A 24,105-nucleotide genomic window follows, 5' to 3' on the forward strand; every position below is an offset into this window, starting at 1 on the left:
ATTTAACTAGCACAACCTAACTAGTTGCTCCCTCTCGGTGACAACCCTTCTCCCGACAGACGCGCCCGGCAGCCAACCACCGGTCAGAATTGGCCTGCGTCCCGCACCCGGGTCGGTGGCGGCCTCGGTGGGCGGGGCTAGAGCAGCTAGCAAGTTCAGTGGAGCCACGGCTGACGTGAGTCAACAAAGGTCACGTGGGGCGAGGGGCCCGCGCCGATTGGCTGCCGCGGCCCGGTGGAGAGGGGGGGTCACGGCGGCGGCGTGGGGTTCGCTGTGTGACACAATTACAACAACTTTGTGCTGGTGCCGGGGAAGTTTGTGTCTCCAACGAATCCCCCCAGTGCTCCCGAGCCCCGCGCGCTCCGGCCATTCCCGCCGTCCCCGCCCGTGGCTGCCCCTTGCCCGCCCTCGCGATGTGACCCTACAGCCCAGCCGCCGCCGCCGCCGACCCAGCGGCTCCGCAGCCCCTGCCGCCGCCGCCTTTGCCGCTACCGCGTTGGGATTTTTCGTCGCCGCTGCTCGCGGCGGAGGAGGAGGCGGCGATAAAGTTGGTGTGCCGGTCCCGTGCGGAGATTGGGGGCGTCGTTGCGGGCCCCGGCCCGGGGGGGGGTGTCGGCGTTGGAGTTGTGAATTCGCTGCGTTTCCATGAAATCCTGCGGAGTGTCGCTCGCTACCGCCGCCGCTGCCGCCGCCGCTTTCGGTGATGAGGAAAAGAAAATGGCGGCGGGAAAAGCGAGCGGCGAGAGCGAGGAGGCGTCCCCCAGCCTGACAGCCGAGGAGAGGGAGGCGCTCGGCGGACTGGACAGGTACGGGCCGCCGTCGCCCGGCCGCTCGGCTCGGGACGGGCCGGCGCCGCTCGCCCGGGAGGCCCGAGCGCGGCTCGCTTGTGGCGGCGGTGGGGCGGACACCGTGGCTTGGCGCTCTCCGCGCCGCCGGGGCCTCGGGCTCGGGCAGGAACGGGTCGGTGGCTTGCCGGGAACATTAACGAGCCGCGCTTGTCTCTCGTTGCAGCCGCCTCTATGGGTTCGTGAGGTTTCATGAAGATGGCGCCAGGACGAAGGCCCTACTGGGCAAGGTAAGGCAGCCGCGGGCCGGAGCGCGGACTCGGTGTCCCCAGCCGGCGCCGCGCTCGCCCCGGGCCCCGCGGCCAGGGCAGCGCGCATTGTGGCCGCGAACCAGGGCCGAGGGGCTTCCGGAAAACTATTTCCTGCCGCTGCGCTCCCCCAGCCCCGGAGCCCTTGCTCGTTCGCTCGCTCCTCTGCGAAATCGCCCGCTCTTCTCGAAGCCCGAGCCGCCGAGGCGGCAGCGCTTTGGGGCCGAGCTCAACTGGGTCGACGAAAATTGTCTGCTCTTGCCAGTTTTGGGGGGCTAGGCCGATGTTCTCCGAGGTGCCTAGCGGGGCCCAGGGGATCGTCCCTGTGTGCAGATTGCCGACTTACTACTTGCCTCCCATGGTTTTTATTCTTTTCCTTCAGGCGGGCTGCTCATGATGTCTACTGTTAACCAACGGTTTGCTCTTTCTTCTCTCCCTGCTCCCGGAAGGGGGAAGTTGCTCGTAGTTTAGGTCGGTGAAGAGTTTGCACTGGGCTGCTGACATGTATGTCGATTGGTATGTTTTACCTGAAGTTAGGTGACTTGTTTACTTTTTGGGTTTTTTTTTGGCCATGGAAATACCGCAGTTATTTGCGAGGATGCTTTTTTCCTTTCTTTCTTTTTTTTTTTTCCCCCCTGGAGCCTCGTTTCCTGAGTGTCTGACAGGGAAGGCCGGGGAGGATTCGGGGTGTAGTCTCTGTTTATTTGTGTGGAAAGTTGTTGGCACTGTCATTTAGTTAAGTAATGGCTGCTCCTATCGGCCCAAGATGGCGGGACAGGGTGGGAGGAGAAACTGAAGGGGGGGGGGGTTTGGGGGAGGAAGGAGAGGTAAACATGGAAATAAATAGTAGCGATGAATAGGCCTCTCCTTTGGAGTGTATAGGTCGGTGGTGTTAAAAAAAATACACATTATTTGCATATAGAATTCATGTACCTTTCTCGAGCTTGGAAATAGCATGCATAAGCCTGGTAAATGCTTATCAACCTGTAGCACATTTAGTTACCCATCTGTAAGCTGTTGAACAAAGGCTGAAGTCTCATTCTGTCTGCATCAGTTTGTATTTCCTGACCAAAATCTGATTGAGATGGTATTAGAAAGCTTTCTTCTTAATTGGGACCGTGAAACTTGGAGTGTGTGCGATAGGTGTTGCATCCATTAGACATTTTCTTTTCTGGCTGAAATCTATGGCTTTGCCTTTGACACTTTATTGTTACATTTGAGAAGCAAGTTTGAAATGACTAAAGCATAACATTTTTTTTCTTAAGTTGATAATCTTCTTTGTTGTTCGTAACTATTGCCGGTAGTTTGGTTTAGCAGTGTCTTTAATTCCTTTTTATCTGTAATTCCTTTCTTACTGTTACATAAAAACATTTTTATGTAACAGTAACTAAATAATAAGGTGTTTTGATTGCAAATAGTGACCAAAAAGCTAAATGGAAATAATCACTTTCAGTAAGCCCACAGTCCCTTTGAGCTGCATAGAAAACTTGAATTAAACTTTGACTACGTCGGTACTAATCGTCTTCATTAAAATTATTGCTGGAAAAATGAATGGTAAATAGCTCAGGAATTATTTAAGCATCAATAATTGTTGCTACCCTGCCTTGAAGGTCCTCCTCCCCACAGTGTATTTGAAGTATTTTATTTAAAAGTACTGCTGTCAAAATTGTCATTCCAAAATATTAAACAAGCAATTTAAATTCAAGGAGCATTTTGTTTTGGAGCGAATATTGCCAGTCTAACATCGGGTTTGTAAAGTTGCTTGCAAAGATGTTTCATTTGGAAAAGTTTTGCCAAATCTTTGCTTTTGGTTATGGTGCTGAAGAAATAAATGGAGTTCGAGTTTTTTACATGCATAATGCGCAAAATGCTAGTTGATGTGTTCTTGTCTTAGAATGCTCATGTTCAGATAGACTCACAGCGCTTAACATTGGATTTCATGTTGTTATATTGAACTTTACAGTTACTGTGAACCGAGTTTAAATTAAAAATTATTTTCAAATATTTCTTATCAAGTTGTACGTTACTTTTTTGACGTTTAAATACAGTAACATTTAAAAAGGGAAAGTTATGAAGTTTTGTTATGTTTTGGGGAGGAATTAATGGCTTCATAAAATACGGAGTGATTTGATAAACTAATTTGAACTAAAAAAAAAAAACTTCTTTCTTCCAACTCAATGCTTGTGAGGTCATACTTGCTTAAATCAAGACTCATTAGCCTTAAAGTTAAAACATTCTGTAGTATGTGCTTGAATCCTTATGGACTTCTCGGTTACATTCTTTTGAGCCTGAACTTACCGGAGGAATGTGTAATGTAAAGCTTGACATTATGTAACCTCTCACCTTCTGTTAGGATTGGATTCTGAATAGAATGAATGAGCAGGAGTCCTGCTGTAGGAAGTATTGAATTATTTAGTTTCATCCTTCTTTTTACAGTCATGGGAAGCAGGGTTGTTTTTTTTTTTTTTTTTCTTTTGGAGAAATGTTGAGCTATGTTGGTTTCAGAATTATTTTCTTGTCTTTTAAGTCTTAAAAACAAGAGTTGGCTTTTCTCTATCAGGGTGGGTCCAGGCTACTTAACTGAGGTCCAGGCTACTTAACTGAGGACGGATAATAGAATCGAATATTTCCCACAATTCCCTTTGTAGTTTTTTTTTGTGCTGCCTTTCCTACAAATTTATTCTACACTTTGTATAACTTATTCCTTTCCGACAAAAATTTAGTCACTACTGCTTGTTTTCAAAAACTCTTATGCCTAAATAATTAGATTTTAAGTTTTTAAATTTACATTTGTAGTTTTTTTTTTTTTTTTTTTTGTGGGTCTGGGGATAGAGCCCAGGGGCATTCGACCTCCGAGCTACACCTCCTGCCTTATTTTTTATTCTTTATTTTGAAACCAGGTCTCATTGAGTTGCAGAGGGCCTCACTAAGTAGCTGAACCTTTTGTAGGCTACTTTTGTAGGTTTAAAAAAATTTAACTCTTTCCGGGCCTGGTGGCGCAGGCTTGGGAGGCGGAGACAGGAGGATCACGCTGGTTCAGAGCCAGCCTCCATGGCTTAAGAGACCCTGTTTCCAAATAAAAAATAGGTCTGGGAGTGTAGCCCAGAGGTAGAAGGGCTTCCAGGAACCCCAGTGCCACCAAAAAAAAAAAACAAAAAAAAAAAACCAAAAAAAAAAAAAACAAACTATTAAGTCAGGCATGGTGGTGCATGCCCTGTAATCCTGGTACTTGGGAGACTAAGATAGGAAGAGCGCAGATTCAAGGATAGTCTCAGCAAGTAGTGAGGTACTCATCAATCAACCTAGGAAAATCCTATTTCCAAATAAAAATAAAACAGGGCTGGGCTGTAGCTTGGAGGTAGAATGCCCTTGGGTTAAAACCCCAGTGCCTCCCCCTCAAAAAAATATACATATATATCTTGATCTAAAAGTTTTGGAATACTGAAAGCATTAAATATCTCTTGCTCCCAGATTTAAGTATTCCTTTTCCAAGTGTGAGACTGCTTTATCCAAACCCCTGATTTCTCTTCGTCGCTGAATATTTTTCTAATATTCCATTGTATTAGAGTCATTGAAAGAATTTTTGTAGGATTGCCATTTGATATATAATGCTTGAGGTTTTGGATTAAAAAACTAAATTAAGTGCAAGGTTGTGGTGGTGCAGGCCTATAATCCCAGGTACTCCAAGAGGCTAAGGGAAGAGGATAGAAAGTTTGAGGCCAGCATGGGCAATTTAATGATACCCTGTCTCAAAAATAATAAAAGGGCTGGAACTGTAGTTCAGTGGTAGAGCACCCCTGCTTTTATTTCTCAGTATCACAAAAACAAAACAAAACAATTACATGAGAAATACAGTCTGTTATTTTTGTAGTAGTATCTTAAAAAGAAGGCTGTAAAGCTTTAGAGCTTGCTTAATGAGTTCTTATAACATGATCCTGTACAGTTTGCCCTTTAATGCTGACCCTTAATAATTTAAGATTCTTATTTTCTTAATTACAGTGGAGTTTCTGAAAAGTACTTAAGCAGTGAAACACATTTTGGAAAATGTTTGGGTTAATATTTTTTATTAGGATAGGAATTTAAGTTAAAGTTTATTATATAGCATATATAGCATAAATGTAGTAAGGGTATAAATACAGTAATACTAGAGGGTGTCATTAGCATAATAATATAATGTGAGAGGTCTGGGAAAGGTATCTTATCAGTGTCCAGGAGCTATTACTAAAATACAGTTTATTTTAATAAACTATCTTACTTCTAAGTTTGTCTTAGTACTCTATTTAAGGGGTTTTTTTTGTAATTTGTTTAGTAGACAGATGTAGGATAGAAGAAGTTGTGGATTGTTTATCATTTAAGAGTGTACTTTTTTTTAAAGAGGTATTAGGCTAGGCATGGTGGCACATGCTTGTAATCCTAGTAGTACTTGGGGAGGCTGAAACAGGAGGAACACAGGGTTGTAGTTAATCTCAGCAATTTAGTGAAGCACTTTGCAACTTAGTGAGACTGATTCATACTAAAAAATAAAATAGGGCTCAGAGTGCAGCTCAGAGGGAGAATGGCCCTGGGTTCAATTCCCAGCACAGTCCTCCCCCAAAAGTGAACATTATGTGTGTTTTTGCACTTAAAGGCATCCATACAAATTGAAACGACAAGGGAGCATTTGTCTGTCACCTCTAGATATTTGATTGTTCAAAACTGCTTCAAAGATGATTTTTTTGTGACTTAGTTGATAGAGCAGAATGATGGGCCACAACAACACCAAAGTGAACTTTCATTGTTTGGCTAGCTGTAGAGCAAATCTTTTTTTTTTTTTTTTAACTTAGATTATGTAACATTTAGTTTTGCTTACATAGGACCAATATTCTGATATTTGAAAGAAATTTTGTTGAGTTTATTATTATTATTATTACTATTTTTATTATCTTGTTTTTTTGTGGGAATGGGAATTGAATCCAGGGGCATTCTACCTTTCAGTTACCCCCTAAGATCTATTTTTTAAGTTGCTGACAGCCTCACTAAGTTGCGATTCTCTTGTCTCAGTCTCCCAGGTAGGGGGATTGCAGGCATGCACCACCATGTCTGACTTTGTTAATTTTTATTTTGAAAGTCATTGTGATATTTTGGGCTCTTTAAAATTGATGTTAGTGACAGATAACACCCTGCATTCTTGTTATTTTTGCTGTTCTGGAAGTTGAACCCAGTGCCAGGCAAATGTGTCAGGCAAGTGCTTTGCCACCTAGCTCCACCCTCTAGCCTAACACTGTGCATTATTAACAATATTTTTGAAATGTGATATTCAGGGAGCTAATTTATGTGAAGAAAACATCACCAGATTGTCTTAAGAATTGAAATGGTGGTTAGGCTGTTTCAGGCCCACATGTATTTATTTGTAAACTAGTTAATAGAGTTTATTTAATGAATGCATAATTGACAGTCTTATGTACTCATACTCAAACTTCATATGTAATTTTATCAATTTCCCATATTGGTTTATAAGTTACAACAGTAAATCAGAGCAACAAATACTTAAATGTATACTAAGTACAAGTTGTGCAAGGAATATGAAGATAACATAGATACCATTTGCCTGTGTTGAACTTACAGTTATCTAAGAGGTGTGAGATAAGTATGACTAACCATGAACATTAGTGGGAAAAGTATGAAATAAAATAATGACATAAAAATGAATTTTGTCTTGTGTGTTTTTTTTTTTTTGTTAAGGAAAAGAAAAATGATTTGGCAGCAATTTCTTTTTGTTAAATATTTAGACTTCAGATAGTATCTTGGTCAATGACTTAGCTATATGGAAAATCCTAGTAGGAAGAGTGTATATTCTGTTTAGAGCAAATTAATAGGCTTTTTTTTTCCTGGACTTGTTGCCTTTCAAGTTCAGAGAAATAATGACATTTAGAGGTTTTAATCAGGGTTTAGATTTTCGATTTAGGAACACATTAGGCCATTTATAGGTTTTAATATGGAGAGTCAAGTGTGTTTTGTGAGAATAAGCAATTAATTGCTGATAGTTCACTGAATTAAATATAAGGATCAAATTGAACAAAATTTTGACCCAGAATAGCAGTTCTTGAACCCTAAATACAGTGTGATTACCTGTTATAGTTTGCTTTTATCTTTCTTCTTTCATGGTAAAAGAAATTGAAATCAAAGTTATTATGCTAAAGGGAGGGATATATAAGAGTTTGTGGCTGTTTCAGTTGTATAGTTTATTAAAAATCAAATTAAAACTTGAAAAAAAAGTATGAAGTGCTCTGAAAGTTTATTATAAAGGTTAGTTTAACCAGGCTAGTGGCCCACTTCTTGGGATGCTGCGACAGGAGAATCACAGGTTTGAGACCAGTCTCAGTAATATAGCAAGACTCTGAGCAACCTAGTGAGACCCTGTTTCTAAACAAAAAATAAAAAGGGCTGAGGGTGCAGCTCTGAGGTTAAAAGCCCTTGAGTTCAATACCCAGTAATCTCCTCCCCCTACACACAAAAAGGTTAGTTTAATAAGTTACAAGTTATAATGGCTCTTATTAGGATGGCAGTTGTTTCTTTTTTCTTTTTTTTTTTTTTGGTGGTACTAGGAGTGGAAAGCAGGGGCTTTTCTACCTCTGGGCTATACTCCCAGACCTATTTTAAAGTTTATTTTGAAATAGGGTCTCACTGAGTTGCTGAGAGCCTCACTAAGTAGCTGAGGCAGGCTTCAAACCTCTTCGATCCTCCTGTCTCAGCCTCCCAAGTGCTGGGATTATAAGCTTGTGCGACCATGCCCGGCTGCAATTGTTTCTTGATTGTATTCTTGGTGATGTTTCTCTATTTGGAGAGTAGCTTGGCATTTTGTTTAGGATTTTAAATCAGATTTTAAAATCTGATCAGATTTTAGCTTTTAGCAGATGATCACAGGATGATCTGTCTGCTTTTATACCTTCTGATCTCATTTTGTAGTAATATATACCTTTGTTCTGGGTTCTTAATTTAGGATCCTTTAAAAATGAGTCTTCATGGGTCAATTTAAGAAATTCTCAGAATTTTGGGAAGATACTCAAGAAGTGGTTAAATAATGGTCATTTTGGAACGTAAAACACCTCAGGTGAGGAGAGAGAAATTTTGAACTGTATAGATTTCTTTACTACCTTTTTTTTTTTTTTTGTGGTACTGAGGGTGGAACCCAGGGGCTATACTCTGAGTATACTCCTAGACCTCTTTTAAACTTTATTTGGAGACAGGGTCTCACTAAGTTGCTGAGAGCCTCACTAAGTAGCTGAGGCTGGCTTTGAATCTGTGAGATCCTCCTGTCTCAGCCTCCCAAGCACTGGGATTAAAGTGTGCACCACCACATCTGGCTCTTTACTACCTTTTAAATTTTATTCTGTATCTGTTTATTTTTGTGTTGCTAGGGATTGAACTCAGGGATATTCAACCTCCCAGTTACATCCCCAGCCCTATATTATTTTTATTTGGAAATAAGGTCTTGCTAAGTTTCCAACACTGGCTTTGAACCTGTGATCCTCCTGTCTCAGCCTATCAAGTGCTGGGATTATAGGCGTGCACCACTAAGCCTGGGTTTGTACTGCCTTTTAAACAAACCATAGGTATGTATCACTTTAAAAATATTACAGTAGTCTGGCGTGGTGGCACATGTTTTTAATCCCTGTGCTTGGTAGGCTGAGACAGGAGGATCTAAGAGGTTTGAAGCCAACCTCAGCTACTTAGTGAGGCTTTCAGCAACTTATGAGACTCTGTTTCCAAATAAAATATAAAATAGGTCTGGGAGTATAACCCAGAGGTAGAAAGCCTCTGGGTTCCACCTCCAGTAACACACACACACACACACACACACACAATTACAGTAAATACTCTGATAGTAAACCAAAATACTACCTTTTTATTGACTAGAAGATGAATTAAAATTGCTGTGTTTATAGTTAAAAGAGGCATTTTTTTTTTTTTTTTTTGTGATGGTGGTTGTACTGGGGATGGAACCCAGGGGCATTCTACCTCCAAGTTACACCCCCAGCCCTACTTTTCATTCTTTCTTTCTTTATTTTTTTTTTTAAATTTTTTATTGGTGCACTGTATTCATACATCATAGTGGGATACGCATTCTTTATTTTGAAACAGGACCTCACTGAGTTGCAGAGGGCCTCACTAAGTCACAGCTGAGGGTGTCTGTGAACTGCAATCCTCCTGTTTCAGATACCCAAATGCTGAGATTACAAATCTGTGCCATTATGCCTGTCTTAGAGGCACTTTTCAAAGGCTTTATTCCCGTTTGTGTGTGTGTGTGTGTGTGTGTGTGTGTGTGTATTGAACCCAGGGGCATTTTACCTCTGAGCTATAACCCTAGCCCTATTTTATTTTTAATTCTTTATTTTGAATAAGTAGCTGAGGCTGACTGTGAACCTGCGATGCTTCTGCCTCATCCTCCCAAATACAGGGATTACAAGTGTGTGCCACCATGCCTGGCTCATGAATATAGTCTTGTTTTGTCTGTGGTAGTATATTGTCTGTATTAGAATAAATAATACCCAGGTGTGGTATTAATAATACCTATATTAAACATAAAAATAATTTCTTTCTCTTTTTGTTACTTAGAATTAAACACAGGGAGCCGGGCGTGGTGGCGCACGCTTGTAATCCCCGCGCTTGGGAGGCTGAGACAGGAGGATCGCACGGGTTCGAAGCCAGCCTCAGCTTCTTAGTGAGGCTCTCAGCAACTTAGTGAGACCCTGTTTCCAAATAAAATATAAAAAAAGGTCTGGGAGTATAGCCCGGAGGTAGAAAGCCTCTGGGTTCCACCCCTAGTACCACAAAAAAAAAAAAAAAAGAATTAAACACAGGGGTATTCTACTACTAAGCCATACTCACAGCCTATTTTATTTTTAATTTTGATACACATTCTGAGATGCTGAGGCTGGCCTCAAATCTGTGGTTGTGATCCTTCAGATTGAGCCTCCCAAGTACTGAGATCACAAGAGTATGCCACCACACCTGGCTTGAAATGATGTCTGTGTGTGTGTTTTGGGGGAAGGTTACATGAGTGGGAACCCAGGGGCATTCTACCTCTAAGCTACACCCCCCAGCCCTTTTTAGTTTTTGTTTTGAAATGGTCTCCCTAGGTTACTGAGAATCTAAGTTGCTGAGGCTGCTGTCAGCCTCGTAAGTACAAGGATGACAGTTGTAGACCTTTGTGTTTAGCTAGAAATGATTTTTTAATGTCAAATACTCATGGACCTTTTTTTGCTGTATGTAAGTTGAGAATTAGTTGCTTGGGAAAAGAGTAGAAAATATCTGTCTAGTAGTAATAGACATCTGTCTAGCTGAATATATGATGTGAGTTTGTATTTTGATGTTGTAGTAGGGTTCTGTAATAGAATATACAATACATGACCAAAGATAATTTTCCCTAAGAAATTTATGAAATTTAGTTGCTTGAGTCTGTTTAGATAGTTTGTATATTTAAGAAAAATATGTTTTCAGGATACAGTAGTTAAAATAAATATTTTAGGTTTTAAAATTTCACATAACTGAAAGAGAAAAGCCTTTTCTTTGCTTGATTGATTTGTGAAACAAATTGTTAGACTATTGAGTGAGGGACTGTCATGTTTGCAGACAACCAGTAAGGTCTGGTCTCTGCACCCTGCATTCTCTGTGAAGAGTCCAAGCAGCTGAACCATCATGTGATAATAGTACTATAGATAATGCAGAGTGCTATGAGTTTGCAAATGATGGAACCAGTTAGAATATTTCAAACATTTATTATGGGTAGTTTAAAGTGTGCACAGGTGTTAAAGGTAGTTTAATGAACTCTTGTTTTGAACTCCTATTTTCAACAATTCCCAATCTTTTAGAGCAGTTAATTTTGACTAGAGAAGAGGGTGAGGGAACCTGCACAAAAGATGTAGCATTTGGTCTTGGTTATAGAATATGAGAAGTTTACCAGACATACAGAAAGAAGAAAAAAGGGGCAGAGTTGGAAATATGAAATTAAATGAGGAATTTTGAATATTAAAGTGTGGGTAGAGGGCAGGATGGCTCATTGGAATTGGGAAAAGGTAACAGCATGTGAAGGGTCCCATTACTATAGGATATAGGATGTTTGGGGGTACCACTGAACCCAGGACTTTAATAAGGGGAAATAACATGACCAGAAGTAGGTTTTATGAGAATTACTGGCCACTGTGAGAAATATATAGTGGAGGGGAAAGAAAAATAATTGTGAGGTAAATATGTAGGGTTAGATAGTAATGTGTGGATCTTAGGGTAGAATTATTTTTGCCACTTACTAGATGTTTGATCCTTTGTCAAACATTTTCTAGAGGCTCCATTTTCTAATCTGTAAAATGGAAGTGGTAATTTCCTGTAGACTATTAAACTTTTTGTTTTTTTTGGTGGTACTGAGGTTTCTGGAAACCCTTCTACCTCAGGGCTACACTCCCAGACCTATTTTTATATTTTTATTTGGAAACAGGGTCTTTTAAGCCAGCAAGGCTGGCTTCGAACCTGTGTGATCCTCCCGTCTCCGCCTCCCAAGCTCTGGGATTACAAGCATGCACCACCACTCCCGGCTGTATTTTTTTTTTTTTTGGTGGTACTGGGGTTCCTGGAAGCCCTTCTACCTCCGGGTTACACTCCCAGACCTATTTTATATTTTTTTATTTGGAAACAGGTTCTCCTAAGCCAGTGCTCGCAGCTGGCTTCGAACCTGCGCGATCCTCCTGTCTCTGCCTCCCAAGCGTGGGGATTACAAGTGTGCGCCACCACGCCTGGCTTCCTGGCTGTATTTTAAATCTCAAATCTGACAGGTGAAGTGGTGCACAGGAGGATCACAGGCTCAAGGCCAGTCTCAGCAACTTAGTGAGACCCTATTTCAAAATAAAAAAATAAAAGGGCTGTGAGTGTAGCTCAGGGGTAGAATCCCTTAGGTTCAATCCACTACCAAAGTAAATAAATAAGAAAGAATCTCAAATCTGTTTCTCTCTTGTCCCCTGTCACTATACTAATTGCAACCATGATTCTCTCTGTGCCTTTTGAAATACCTTCCTGCAATTTTTTGAATAGGTTCACTTGTACATTGTACAACATTGAAGTTATAGAAAGGATGTTAGAGTGAAAAGAAAATCTCACCCCATCTCTTTTCTCAGCCATTTAGTTCCTATTATCAGAAGCAACCATTGATAAAGGTTTATTGGGTAACTTTTCATAGTATTTCAACACATTTACAAGCATATTTTGTACTTTTTTGCACACAATTGAGATCATATTATATACGGGTCGTTAAAATGCTTTGTTAATTTTACTACTTGCCATATGAAAATACTAGTTTTTATATTGTGTTGTCATGTTTCAGAGTTCCCTAGTGATTCAAGTAAATGAAGTATTGGTGAGGGGATTTTTAAATTTGGGTGGTTTTTAAATTTACTTGGATTTTGAGGCTCTATTACTTCTTTTAAACGTGGTTATTTGAATGTAGAAATTCTTTAACATGCAAGGGTCTTAATTGAAAGAGTGCTTATTTGTGTTTTTCTAAGATAGCAGTTGCTTAATTTTATATGCTATGGACTCTCAGTTGGAATAATTGGTAAATTTTGCCTTTATATTTTGGTTTTATTGGTGTGACTGATTACCAGGATCCATGAATACTAATTTAATTTATTCCCTGAGTTTATATAGAAGTAGCCATAGTTTATGCTACTTAAAATCTTGGATTTGCAAAAGTTGTCTTTTTTTTATTATAAGAAAGGGAAAAAAGGTAAATTTGTATTTGTAATTAGTTGAAAAAGGTACAGCCCTTAGTGTGTTAACTTATTTCGCAGTAGAATATATTTGTACAATAGATTGGTGATAAGGTGAACAGTGGTAACTTTACATTTTTGAAACCATTAACTCTTTGAGGGTCAATATAGCTGCATACATTTTATATATGATTTCAGATCCATCAAAATCCAATCCTGGACTCAGATGCTTTTAGTTAATTTAGGTTACTGATTTAAAGTAGAGATGTTAAGGATGGAAGTATGCTGGGGAGAAAGAAAGCAAAGCTTTAGAACCTCTGCTGGACTGGTTAATTTGAGATGGCATGTAGTTTACCACATAGTTTTGTAGTGTTCTAGATGGCCAGTGCACATATTCTTGCAGCTTCTCTATTAATCATAAGGGTGAGCTGGGTGTGGTGGTGCATGCTTTTGTAATCCCAGCGCTTGGGAGGCTGAGACAGGAGGATCACACAGGTTCGAAGCCAGCCTCAGCTACTTAGACTCTCAGCAACTTAGTGAGACCCTGTTTCCAAATAAATTATAAAATAGGTCTGGGAGTATAGCCTGGAGGTCAAAAAGCCTCTGGGTTCCACCCCCCCCCCCCCAACAACACACACACACACACACACACACACACACACAATCATAAGGGTGGTAGGGGAATACAATTTATCCCTAGAGAACCTATTGTGTAAACTGGAAACATACCTGTAAGCACATGTTCCATTAACATAGTTAATAAATAGGCTTCTGTGTTGTTGCCTCAACTTGGATGCATAAAATGCTGGTTTGGAGCCAGGCGTGGTGGTGCACACTTGTAATCCCAGCGCTTGGGAGACTGAGACAGGAGGATTGCGTAGGTTTGAAGCCAGCCTCAGCTACTGAGTGAGGCTCTCAGCAGCTTAGTGAGACCCTGTTTCCAAATAAAAATATAAAATAGGTCTGGGAGCCAGGCATGGTGGTGCACGCTTGTAATCCCAGCTTTTGGGAAGCTGAGACTGGAGGATCACAGTTCCCTGACAGCCTCAGATACTTAGTGAGGCCCTTTGCAACTTAGTGAGACCCTGTTTCAAATTAAAGAATAAAAACTATGGCAGAGGGTGTAGCTTGGAAGTCAAATGCCCCTGGGTTCCATTCTCAGACCAGAGGGTGGGGGGGAAGGTTGGGGAGTGTAGCCTGGAGGTAGAAAAGCCCCTGGTTTCCACCCTTAGTACCACCCCCCAAAAAAAAAAAAAATTGCTGGTTTGGTGGTTTGCTTGGGAGGCTAAGTGATGACTAGGCATGGAAAAATGAAGACTTGAATTTTAGGTTTTTTACCTACTTTTGTCAAATCATTTAAATCTAATGATCCTCAGTTTCACAATATGTTAATGTGAAGGGTTAGGAATTAGAGATTTCCAAAGTGATTATATACCAAACACCAAAATTATGACTGGGTGTTAATTTGAATCTTTGAGGTTGACTTAGTTTTTTGATTATAGACCAAAAGGAGGGCACAATTAAATTTTGTTTCAGACTTTAATTTTCTTTGATTTAGCCTCAAGTCTCTAAGCCCAGAAACGGAATGAATGCGTACAATGGAACTGAGAGTTGAATGTCTTTGTTAATCTAGTGCTTAATCATTCAGTTAGTCTTAAATTGGTGTGAAAAGTTCACTCTGTTTATTAATGTTTAGTGTTTTGGTTCCTCAAAAACTGCTTTTTTTCTTATAGTTGGCATTGTTTTATTTCTTAGGTCTAATCTGATGTTTCTAATTCTGGCTATAATTACTATTTATTGCTGCATGCCAAGAACTCATGTGATGGCAGTGCTAAATGAATTCTAAGGTGTGAATTGATAAGAAGTGTCACACTGAATAAATAAGTATTATTTGGTGCTGAGCATTTGGTTGTTGTAAAGATGAGTAAGACCCCTCAGTTTCCCTAATAGCAGTAAGAATCATTTGGCATTACCTGGGGGCATTTTCTTATTTATTGAAATTAAACTTTTGAATCTGAATATGGTGGTACATGCCTATAATCTCAGTATGTGAGAGGTGGAGATAGGAGGAAGGTTTGAAGATAGCCTCAGCAACCACACACACAAAAAAAGTTGTTGAATTTTGGGATGTGTCCATGTGCGTGTATGGATACATTCATTAAAGTATCAGTTAAGAAGATAGATTTTTTTTGGTACTGGGAATTGAACCCAGGGGCATTCTACCTCTGGGCTACACACCCCCAGACCTTGTATTTTATTTTGAAACAGAGTCTTGCTAAGTTGCTGAGACTGGTCTTGAACCTGCAATGGTCCTGTTCCAGTCTTCCATGTATTGGGATTACAGGCATGCCCCACCATGCTTCGTGTGTGTGTGTGTGTGTGTGTGTGTGTGTGTGTGTGTGTGTATGTATTGTGTATTGTGTATTTTGAACCCAGGGGCATTCTACCTGAGCTACATCCAGCCCTATTTTTTATTCTTTATTTTGAAACAGGGTCTCACTGAGTTGCAAAGGGCCTCACTAAGTAGCTGAGGCTGACCTCAAACCGCTATTCTCCTGTCTCAACCTCTCAAATTCTGGGATCACAAGTGTGTGCTGATTTTTTAGTTTGAAACAGGGTCTTACCAAGTTGTAAAGGGCCTTGCTAAGTTGCTGAGGCTGGGTTGCCACAAACCTGTGATTCTCCTGTCTCAGCCTCTCAAGTACTGAAATTACATTCATGTGCCATCATGCCCAGCCCAAGCTTCCTTACTCTTATAATTCTTAAACATGTTTTTTTCCCTTTAAACAACTTTTTGAAAATAACAAGTGGATAGGTAAAATGAAGTGAGTGTTCTGTCTGAGGTTATTCAAATTTATGCATTGATATTACTTGGCCAGGATGTCTTAGACACTAGTTAGATATCCAAAGAATCTTAATAGTTTATCTGTAAACATTATCCAACCCATAAATAGTTTAGGATTATATGGAAAAAGGTATCTGAATTTGGAATGTCTAAAGGAAAAACTAGAGTCCTTAGCAATCTGATGAATGTTTTTCAACTCTCTTTGGTGTGTGGTTGTCCTTATTTATAGAAGTGAACATTATATGGCAAATTGTATATTATGAATCATTTCTGTAAATAGGACCTTTTTATTGATTTAAATCTTTTTAAAAGTTTAAGATAAGCTGGGCGTGGTGGCGCACGCTTGTAATCCCAGCATTCAGGAGGCAGATCGCAGACAGCCTCAGCTACTTGGTGAGGGCCTTTGCAACTCACTCAGTGAGACCCTTTTTCAAAAATAAAAAGACTGCGCCGCCGGGCGTGGTGGTGCACGCTTGTAATCCCTGTGCCTGGGAGGCGGAGACAGGAGGATGGCACAGGTTAAGAGACCCTGTTTCCAAAATAAAATAAATAAATAAATAGACTAAAAAATGTTTGAGATAATTGTAATTCACATGTAGTTGTAAAAAAAAGGTGGATCTAGTGTGCCCTTTAGCCACTTTTCCCCAGTGGTATAGCAATGCAAAACTGATACAGTATCACAACCAGGATATTGCCATTGATACAGTCAAGGTAGAGAGCAGCTAATCATCCAAATTATCTGTCATGTTGCCCTTTTATAGCCGATACCAATCTCACCTCATCTATTCCTAATGCCTGGCAACCACTAATCCATCTCTCTAGTTCTGTCATTTCAAAAATATATAAATGGGATCATAAAGTTACTGTTCTTTTAGAATTGCCTTTCTTCAGGAATCAGATTTCCCCAGGGTCTTTTAAGTTGTTTCATGTATCAGTATTGCAGGGTAGAGGTGGGAGACTGTTTCAAAATAAAAAGTAATGGGGGTGGGGTGGAGAGGGAGAATTAGTGAAGAAAACACTTTCATTGACATCATGTACAAATGTAAGAATGCCAATGCCAATCTCAATATCACTTGTAGGGAAGGGGGAGTGTGCGGAGGGAAGCTTACCAAATGCTATGTAAATGTATGTCACTGTCACTGTGGACTACATTATGATGTGAGAGTACAGTATAAAAGTATAAAAATAAATACAAAAATGAAAAAATCAAATGGTAAAAAAGGGCTGGGGATATAACTCAGAGATGGACCACCCTTAGGTACAATTCACAAGAATGAACACACACACATTCACATTTACACAGGTGTACAATAAGTAGTTCATTTTATTGCTGAGTAGTGTTCATGGTATTGATGTAGCATAGTTTAAATGCCCATTGAGTTATTTCCAAGTTTTGGCTATTGTAAATAAAGGTACTGTGAATGGTGTACCTGGTACAAATACCCAAGAGTGCAGTTACCAATTGCATATTTTGTTTTAATAGAATCTGCAAATCTTAGAGTTACTCTACCATTTTACCTTATCACCAGCAATATGCATGCTCCACTTTCCCTGTTTGCTTGCCAGCATTTGATATTACTCCTATTTTAATTTTTTTATCATTTAACATTCTAATAGATGTATAATTATAGGTCATTTAGAGTTCCCTAATGGCTAGTTGTTTTGCATATCTTTCAGATTTTTATTTTCTACTTGTTATGTCCTCTGTAGTAAAATATTGGTTTGTCTTTTGCTGATTTTCTTTCTTTCTTTCTTTCTTTTTCAGTACTGGGGTTGGAACCCAGGGGCATTGTGCCTCGGAGCATTTTTTTGAAACAGGGTTTCACTGAGTTTCAAAAGGGCCTTGCTAAGTAGTTGAGGCTGTCCTGGGATTATAAGCGTGTGTAGCACATCTAGCGCTTTTGCTGATTTTCTAATTGGATTATTTTTTTATTTTTTCAGCACTAAGAGGGGTTTTTTTTTGGGGGGGGGTTTGGTTTTTCAGTACTGGGATTGAACCCAGAGCATCAAGCCTACACCTCAAGCCTTTTTTTTGTTTTGAAACAAGGTCTTACTAGGTTGCTGAGAGTTGTTCTACTTTGCTGAGGCTGTCCTTGAATCTGTTGTCCTCCTGACTCAGCTTCCCAAGTACTGGGATTACAAGAGTGCGCCACCTCACTTGGGTATTTCCAGGAATGTTTTAAGAGGCAGGATTTAGGAAGAATGAAACAGCTTTCTTTTATTTTCTGTGGTACTAGGAGTAGAACCCAGGGCTTTTCTACCTCTGGGCTATACTCCCAGACCTTTTTTTTTTTTTTTTGTGGTACTGGGGTTCCCGGAAGCCCTTCTAAGAACCTCCGGGCTACACTCCCAGACCTATTTTATACTTTTTTATTTTTGGAAACAGGGTCTCTTAAGCCAGCGCGATCCTACTGCCTCTGCGTTACAAGCACGTGCCACCAAGCCCGGCTCCCAGACCTTTTTTATACTTTATTTGATAACAGGACCTCACTAAGTTGCTGAGAGCCTCACTAAGTAGCTGAGGCTGGCTTCGAACCTGTGCGATCCTTCTTTCTCAACCTCCCAAGTGCTGGAATTACAAGCGTGCGCCACAAAGCCCGGCCAGAAACAGCTTTATTTTGGAGGAAATTGAAAGTCTTCCATTGGCTCATAGTAAATCAAGTTTCGATTGTGAAAATTTTTTGCCTGATAGTATTATGCCATGTGAATGAAGTCTTAAAACATTAAATTTATGGAAAACTTAAATTATTTTTATTGGTACATTATACATAGAAGTGGGATTTGTGGTTATTATATTTTTTTATATATTGCTATAACATATTTTCATCAATTTTATTTCCAGTTCAACTCCTTCTCTTCCCTTCATCCCTTTCTGTGGTTCCTTTCTTCTATTATACTGGTTTTCCTTCCATTTATGGAAAAATTTTGACTTTATGATCCTTATTGGAAAGTATTTCCTTCTGTCAGGACCTGACCCATAGCTGTGTACTGTATTGAGTAATAGATTTAAATAACTACAGTGCTTACTTTTGAACATCAGATATTTTCTGTCTTATTCTTTTCTGGTTTTTGCGAGTCTGGGGATGGAACCCAGGGGCATTCCACCTCTGAGCTACACCCTCTGCCGTATTTTTTATTCTTTATTTCGAAACAGGATCTCACTAAGTTGCAGAGGGCCTCACTAGGTAGCTGAGGCTGTCCGCGAACCGCCATCCTCCTGTCTCAGCCTCCCAAATGCAGGGATTACAAGCTTGCACCACCATGCCTGGCTTGTCTTATTCTTTTTTAAAGGAACATGATATTTACTTGCAAAATAGAAAAAGGATGATAAGCTAGATTATAGCAGAATGTCACTGTTTTGGTTTGTTATCAAACACCAGTTCCTCTTTAGTTTCCTGTTCCAAAATACACCGATGCAGCAGCAGCATAACATTCTGCTCCTTACATCATATTAAGACCGATAGAGCCAGGCATGGGTGGTGCATACTTGTAATCCTAGTACTTGGGTGGCTGAGACAGGAGGATCTAAGGTTCCCATCAATTTCAGCAACTTGTGAGGCTCTCTACAATATAGTGAGAACCTGTTTCAAAATACAGAATAAAAACATTGGGCTGGGGGTTATGCCCCCTGGGTTCCATCTCTAGTATGGAAAAAAAAAAATAGGGCTGGGGATGTAGCTTGGAGGTAGAATGTCCTGAGTTCAATCCCCTTTCACACACACAAAAAAAGATAAACAAAGCAAAATCCCTTCTTCAAACTCTTAAAACACTTAAAAGAGGAAGCAATTCAAACATTTTTAGGAAGGGTGGGGAGAGGTGATACATGTTGACACTTCCCTATGAATTTCAGGTGAATAGATAAGGCAAAGTAATTATATGTTGGAACCATAAGTCCATCTTAGGCAGAAGATAACTATAATTTTAGCAGTGTACATATAACAAAGTAATACAGTTTAAAAATGGGTTCTCTTACAATTTATTTCAGCTCTAAAATTCTAATTTTGTCTTTTTTTTTGCTAGTTTTTTTTTTAAGTACTGGGAATTGAATCCAGGTGCATATTACCTCTGAGCTACATCTCAGCCCTATTTTTTATTCTTAATTTGAAACAGGGTCTCACTAAGTACCTGAGGCTGACCTTGAACCTGCAATCCTGTCTCAGCCTCCCAAGTACTGAGATTATGAGCATGTGCCACCATACCTGGCTTTTTTTTTTTTTTGCTGTTCTTCTTAGCTTGTTATAGTGGATTTTATATAGGATCTGAAACTTGAATTTTTGCTTATTTTTCTTAGAGAAAAAATCTTCCTGGAATAAGAATTAATAGTTCCCCCATGCCAACTATATGCATAAATGTTACCCTAAAGCTGGGGCCCCCAACTTTGTCCCTGTTCAGCTCGAAGCAGTTTATGACCGACTCGACGTCCTTATTCCTTTGCTAAGGGGTACATTCATGTGATAGAAATAATGAGAGAAAATTGATGGAAATTGAGCTCGTGTTAAATGTTTGTAAAATTGTAAAAGTCAAAATGTATTTTCTGTATCTACCTTTGGCCTGACAGGTGTCAGGAAGTTACTAGACAGAGAGGGGAATATACCAGTATTGGGAATGGCTTAGAAAGATTTGAAAAAGCTCTGATTATTAATAGACATATTTCAGAAATAATTGTGTCAAAATGGCAGACCTGGAGAGAGAAAGGCTTGGCTTTGGTCAGGAAGCAAACAGCTGTTAAAACTTAGATTGACTTAGCTAAAAGTAATTAGCAAATCAATAGGAGAGGGGAACTAGGCTTTTATCTGTCTAAAGACAGATCTACCTGATTAGATAAGTTAGCTAAGATGGTAGGAGGGGTCGACCTTCCTGTAAGGAGACACCTTGTCACACCTTGCTGGGGGAGGCACCATACAGCGAAGTTTACTATGCCAGAATTACGTAAACAAGATGGAGGTCGTTGGTATAAAAAGTCCAGTCCACATGCTGTATCTTTGGGGTGGTGAATTGGCTCAGACCCCCCCCCCCCATGCCATTCTGGCATGGGGCTGTAACTATCTTCTGTATTTCTTTTTAATAAACTTCTTTAAATCTTCAAAAAAAAGAATTATTAGGACATTTATTTTATTAAATAGCTTATATCTTATGTTAATATGGTGAATAATAATGTGTAATGGTTTAGTAATGTTCATTTTTTGACCCATTCTTTTGAAGTGTGTTGCTTAATTTCCATGTATTTGATTTCTTAGTTTTTTTCCCCTGCTAATGACAGATTTCATTGAATTTTAGTCAGAACAGAGCTTTCATTATTTTGATTCTTTACTTAATGGAGACTTGTTTTATAGTCTTAACATATGGTCTATCCTAGAAGAATGTTCCAAGTGCACTTGAGTATGTATGCTATTGTTGGAGGGAGGCTTTTAGGTCTTGGGTCTGTATAGAGTTCAAGTCTTCTGTTTTTTTGTACTCTGTTGCCTAGTTATTCTCTCAGCCTCCCATGTATTGGGATTACAAGCGTGAGCCAACATGCCTGGCTTGTATGGTATATATTTCTTACATCCTTTTAGTTTCAACATAATTTTGTCCTTGAATCTAAAGTGTGTCATTTTTAGAAAGCATATAATTGGGTCATGCTTTTTAAAAATATATTCTGAGATGGACATGATGGTACATGCTTGTAATCTTATTACTTGGGAGGCTGAGACAGGAGGATCCTGGGTTCATGGCCAGCCTTAGCAACTTAGTGAGGATCTTAGCAACTTAGACCCTGTTCCCAAATAAAAATGGGGCTGGAGGCATAGCGCAGAGGTAGAATGCCACTGGGTTCACTTCTCAGTAACACACACACACACACACACACACACACACACACACACACACCTGTCAATATTTGCTTCTAATTAATCCATTTACTTTTTTTTTTGGTGTATGTGATACTGGAGATTGAACTCAGGGGCATATTCACACCCCAGCCTTATTTTAGTTTTTATTTTGAAACAGGTTCTCACTAAGTTGCTGAGGACTCCATTAACTTGTCGAGGCTGGCTGTGAACCTGTGATTCTCCTGTCTCAGATTTCCCATTACTGGGATTAGAGGGGTGAGCCACTATGCCCAACCGATTAATTTACATTGCATATGATCACTCAAGATAGTATTTGCAGCCAGGCATGGTGGTGCACGCTCGTAATCCCAGAATTTGGGAGGGTGAGACTGGAGGATCGCCGCCGTTCGCGGACAGCCTCAGCTACTTAGTGAGGACCTCTGCAACTCATTGAGATCCAGTTTCAAAATAAAGACTAAAAATAGAGCAGGGGGTGTAGCCCGGAGGTCGAATGCCCCTGGGTTCTATCCCCAGACCCGCCAAAAAAAAAAATAGTATTTACATCTACCATCTTACCATTTGCTTTCTTTTGTTTCTGTTATTTATTCCTCCATTTCTACCTTTTTTGTGTTACATGTCTTCCAGCGTACAGTTTAAACCTTTTGTTTATTTTACCATATTTTATTTTTGTTTATTTTTTAAGTTATTGCCTTGGGAGTTACAGTTAGCAACCTAATACAATCCAATTCTTATTAATTGTGACTTGATTTCCTGACTATATAAAATTTTGCTTTTTGAGCCGGGCGTGGTGGCGCATGATTGTAATCCCAGCATTCGGGAGGCTGAGACTGGAGGGTTGTGGTTCGCGGACAGCCTCAGCTACTTAGGCCCTCCGCAACTCAGTGAGACCCGGTTTCCAAATAAAGAATAAAAAATAGGGCAGGGGGTATAGCTCAGAGGTTGAATGCCCCTGGGTTCCATCCCCAGACCCGCAAAGAAAAAAAAAATGCTTTTTATGGCTTCATTCTGTCTCCACTCCTTTGAGTAACTAGTGTCTTATAAATTACATCCTTTGTACATTGTCTTGTTTTATGGAGTATAGTAAGTCACATAGGACAAAATAAATTCTTTTAATGAATTTTTATTGGTGTTTTGTAGTCATACATCTTAATTGGATTTAAAAAAATGAGATATACATGCACACATTGCCCAGTCAGTCCTTACCCAATCCCTAACTCCTTCCCTCCCCCTCCCTCCTACCCATGCTTGGCTTCCTGATTGACTTTGATATGTTTAAGTATATGATGTGCTTTAAAGATTTTCCTTCTTCCCCCTCCCATCCCCTCAGATAGGTCACCTTAATTGCTCCTCTATAGGGTCCCTTCTTCATCTAGAGTTTCTCCTGTTACCCATTTCTCCCTAGTTTTTGCACATTAGGAAAAGCATCTGATTTCTTATTTTTTTTGTGACATTTCACTGTAAATGCCATAATTTTGTTCTCCCTTATGGCTGGGCAATATTCCATTGTGTACACATCCCATAGTTTTGAAATCCACTCATCCGTTAAAGGCCATCTTGGCTGGTTCCACAGTTTGGCAATGGTGAACTGTGCAGCTATGAACATGGTTGCTCATGCATTAGTTTGGTATTTTGGTTTTCATTCTTTTTGGTAGATATCCAGAGGTGGTATTGCTGGGTCATATGGTAAGTTCGTTTTCCATACTGTTTTTCAAAGTGGTTGCACCAACTTGCAGTCCCATCAACAGGGTATTAGAACTTCTATTTCTCCACATCCGATCAATTAGTTTCTTCCTTGGAAGTCCTTCTTTTAATTTTCACACTTAATTCCCACTTACTGAAATCCTGAAAGGCGGAAGATGAGTAAATTTGACAAGATGATCCACTCACAACCAATTTTTTTAAATAGAGGTCACTTGGATCTGGGAATCTACTGAGAGATGAGGTGAGGTAGCGGCAGCTTCTAGTGCTTCCTGGCCACACGGTTGCAGGGACCTGCTGGCCATGTGCTGTGGAGCAGGCCCCAGGCCCAGGCCCGCTATGCGACAGGCTTCTGGCTCGGCCTTGCTGGCTCCAGTTGAGGCCTTGCCTTACCACGTGGCAGGCTTCAGGCCTAGCCTTGTTGGTCTCAGACCTGGCCTTGCTGTGCTGCACACTCTGGTCCCTGTCACTGTGGGCAGAATGTCTACAGAGAGGTTCTCATTTTTCCTTCCATATATATTTTTTTTAAGTTGGAGAAAACAGAACGTGTCATTTGCCAAAGCTGGGAGGCTGATTCCCTAGCAGCAATGGATTTTATTACCTCACCGAAAGCGGAGGCCCACAGCTTCACCATGGAGAGTGGCATCTGCTGCTCCAAGCACAACCCTGGCTCCCAGTGCAGTGCAAAGGAGCAGTGCTGAGGTCTCTTGGGACGCCTGGTGCAGCAAGCCAGCCCCGCCATATGAGTGGGCTCCCTCCAATTCGCCCCGGACATTTTTCTTACTTAGTATGTTTTCCAGAATTCCTGGGCATGTGTGGGAGGAGCAGTCTACTTTCGGGAAGATTTCTTCAAAACTTCAAGGGGATTGGATTGCATCTGTCTGCCTCTACCAAATACTGGCG

The 24,105-nt window shown here is 40.4% G+C and overlaps 1 protein-coding gene across 16 annotated transcripts in view; it reads left to right on the plus strand.

The window, feature by feature from the left end:
- Positions 1–645: 645 nt before the first annotated feature.
- Positions 646–24,105, plus strand: part of KDM6A (lysine demethylase 6A) — a gene marked incomplete at both ends in the record, with an annotated part of 215,479 nt that continues 192,019 nt past the window's right edge. For all 16 annotated transcript variants that reach the window (XM_080719450.1, XM_080719444.1, XM_080719454.1 and 13 more), the window contains 2 exons: positions 646–806; positions 1,012–1,075. In XM_080719450.1, the coding sequence (XP_080575576.1) occupies positions 646–806; positions 1,012–1,075 (225 nt within the window). The remainder of the gene's footprint in view (positions 807–1,011; positions 1,076–24,105) is intronic.

The sequence above is a fragment of the Muscardinus avellanarius genome, assembly GCF_963383645.1.
Source record: "Muscardinus avellanarius genome assembly, chromosome: X".
Taxonomy (NCBI): Eukaryota; Metazoa; Chordata; class Mammalia; order Rodentia; family Gliridae; genus Muscardinus; species Muscardinus avellanarius.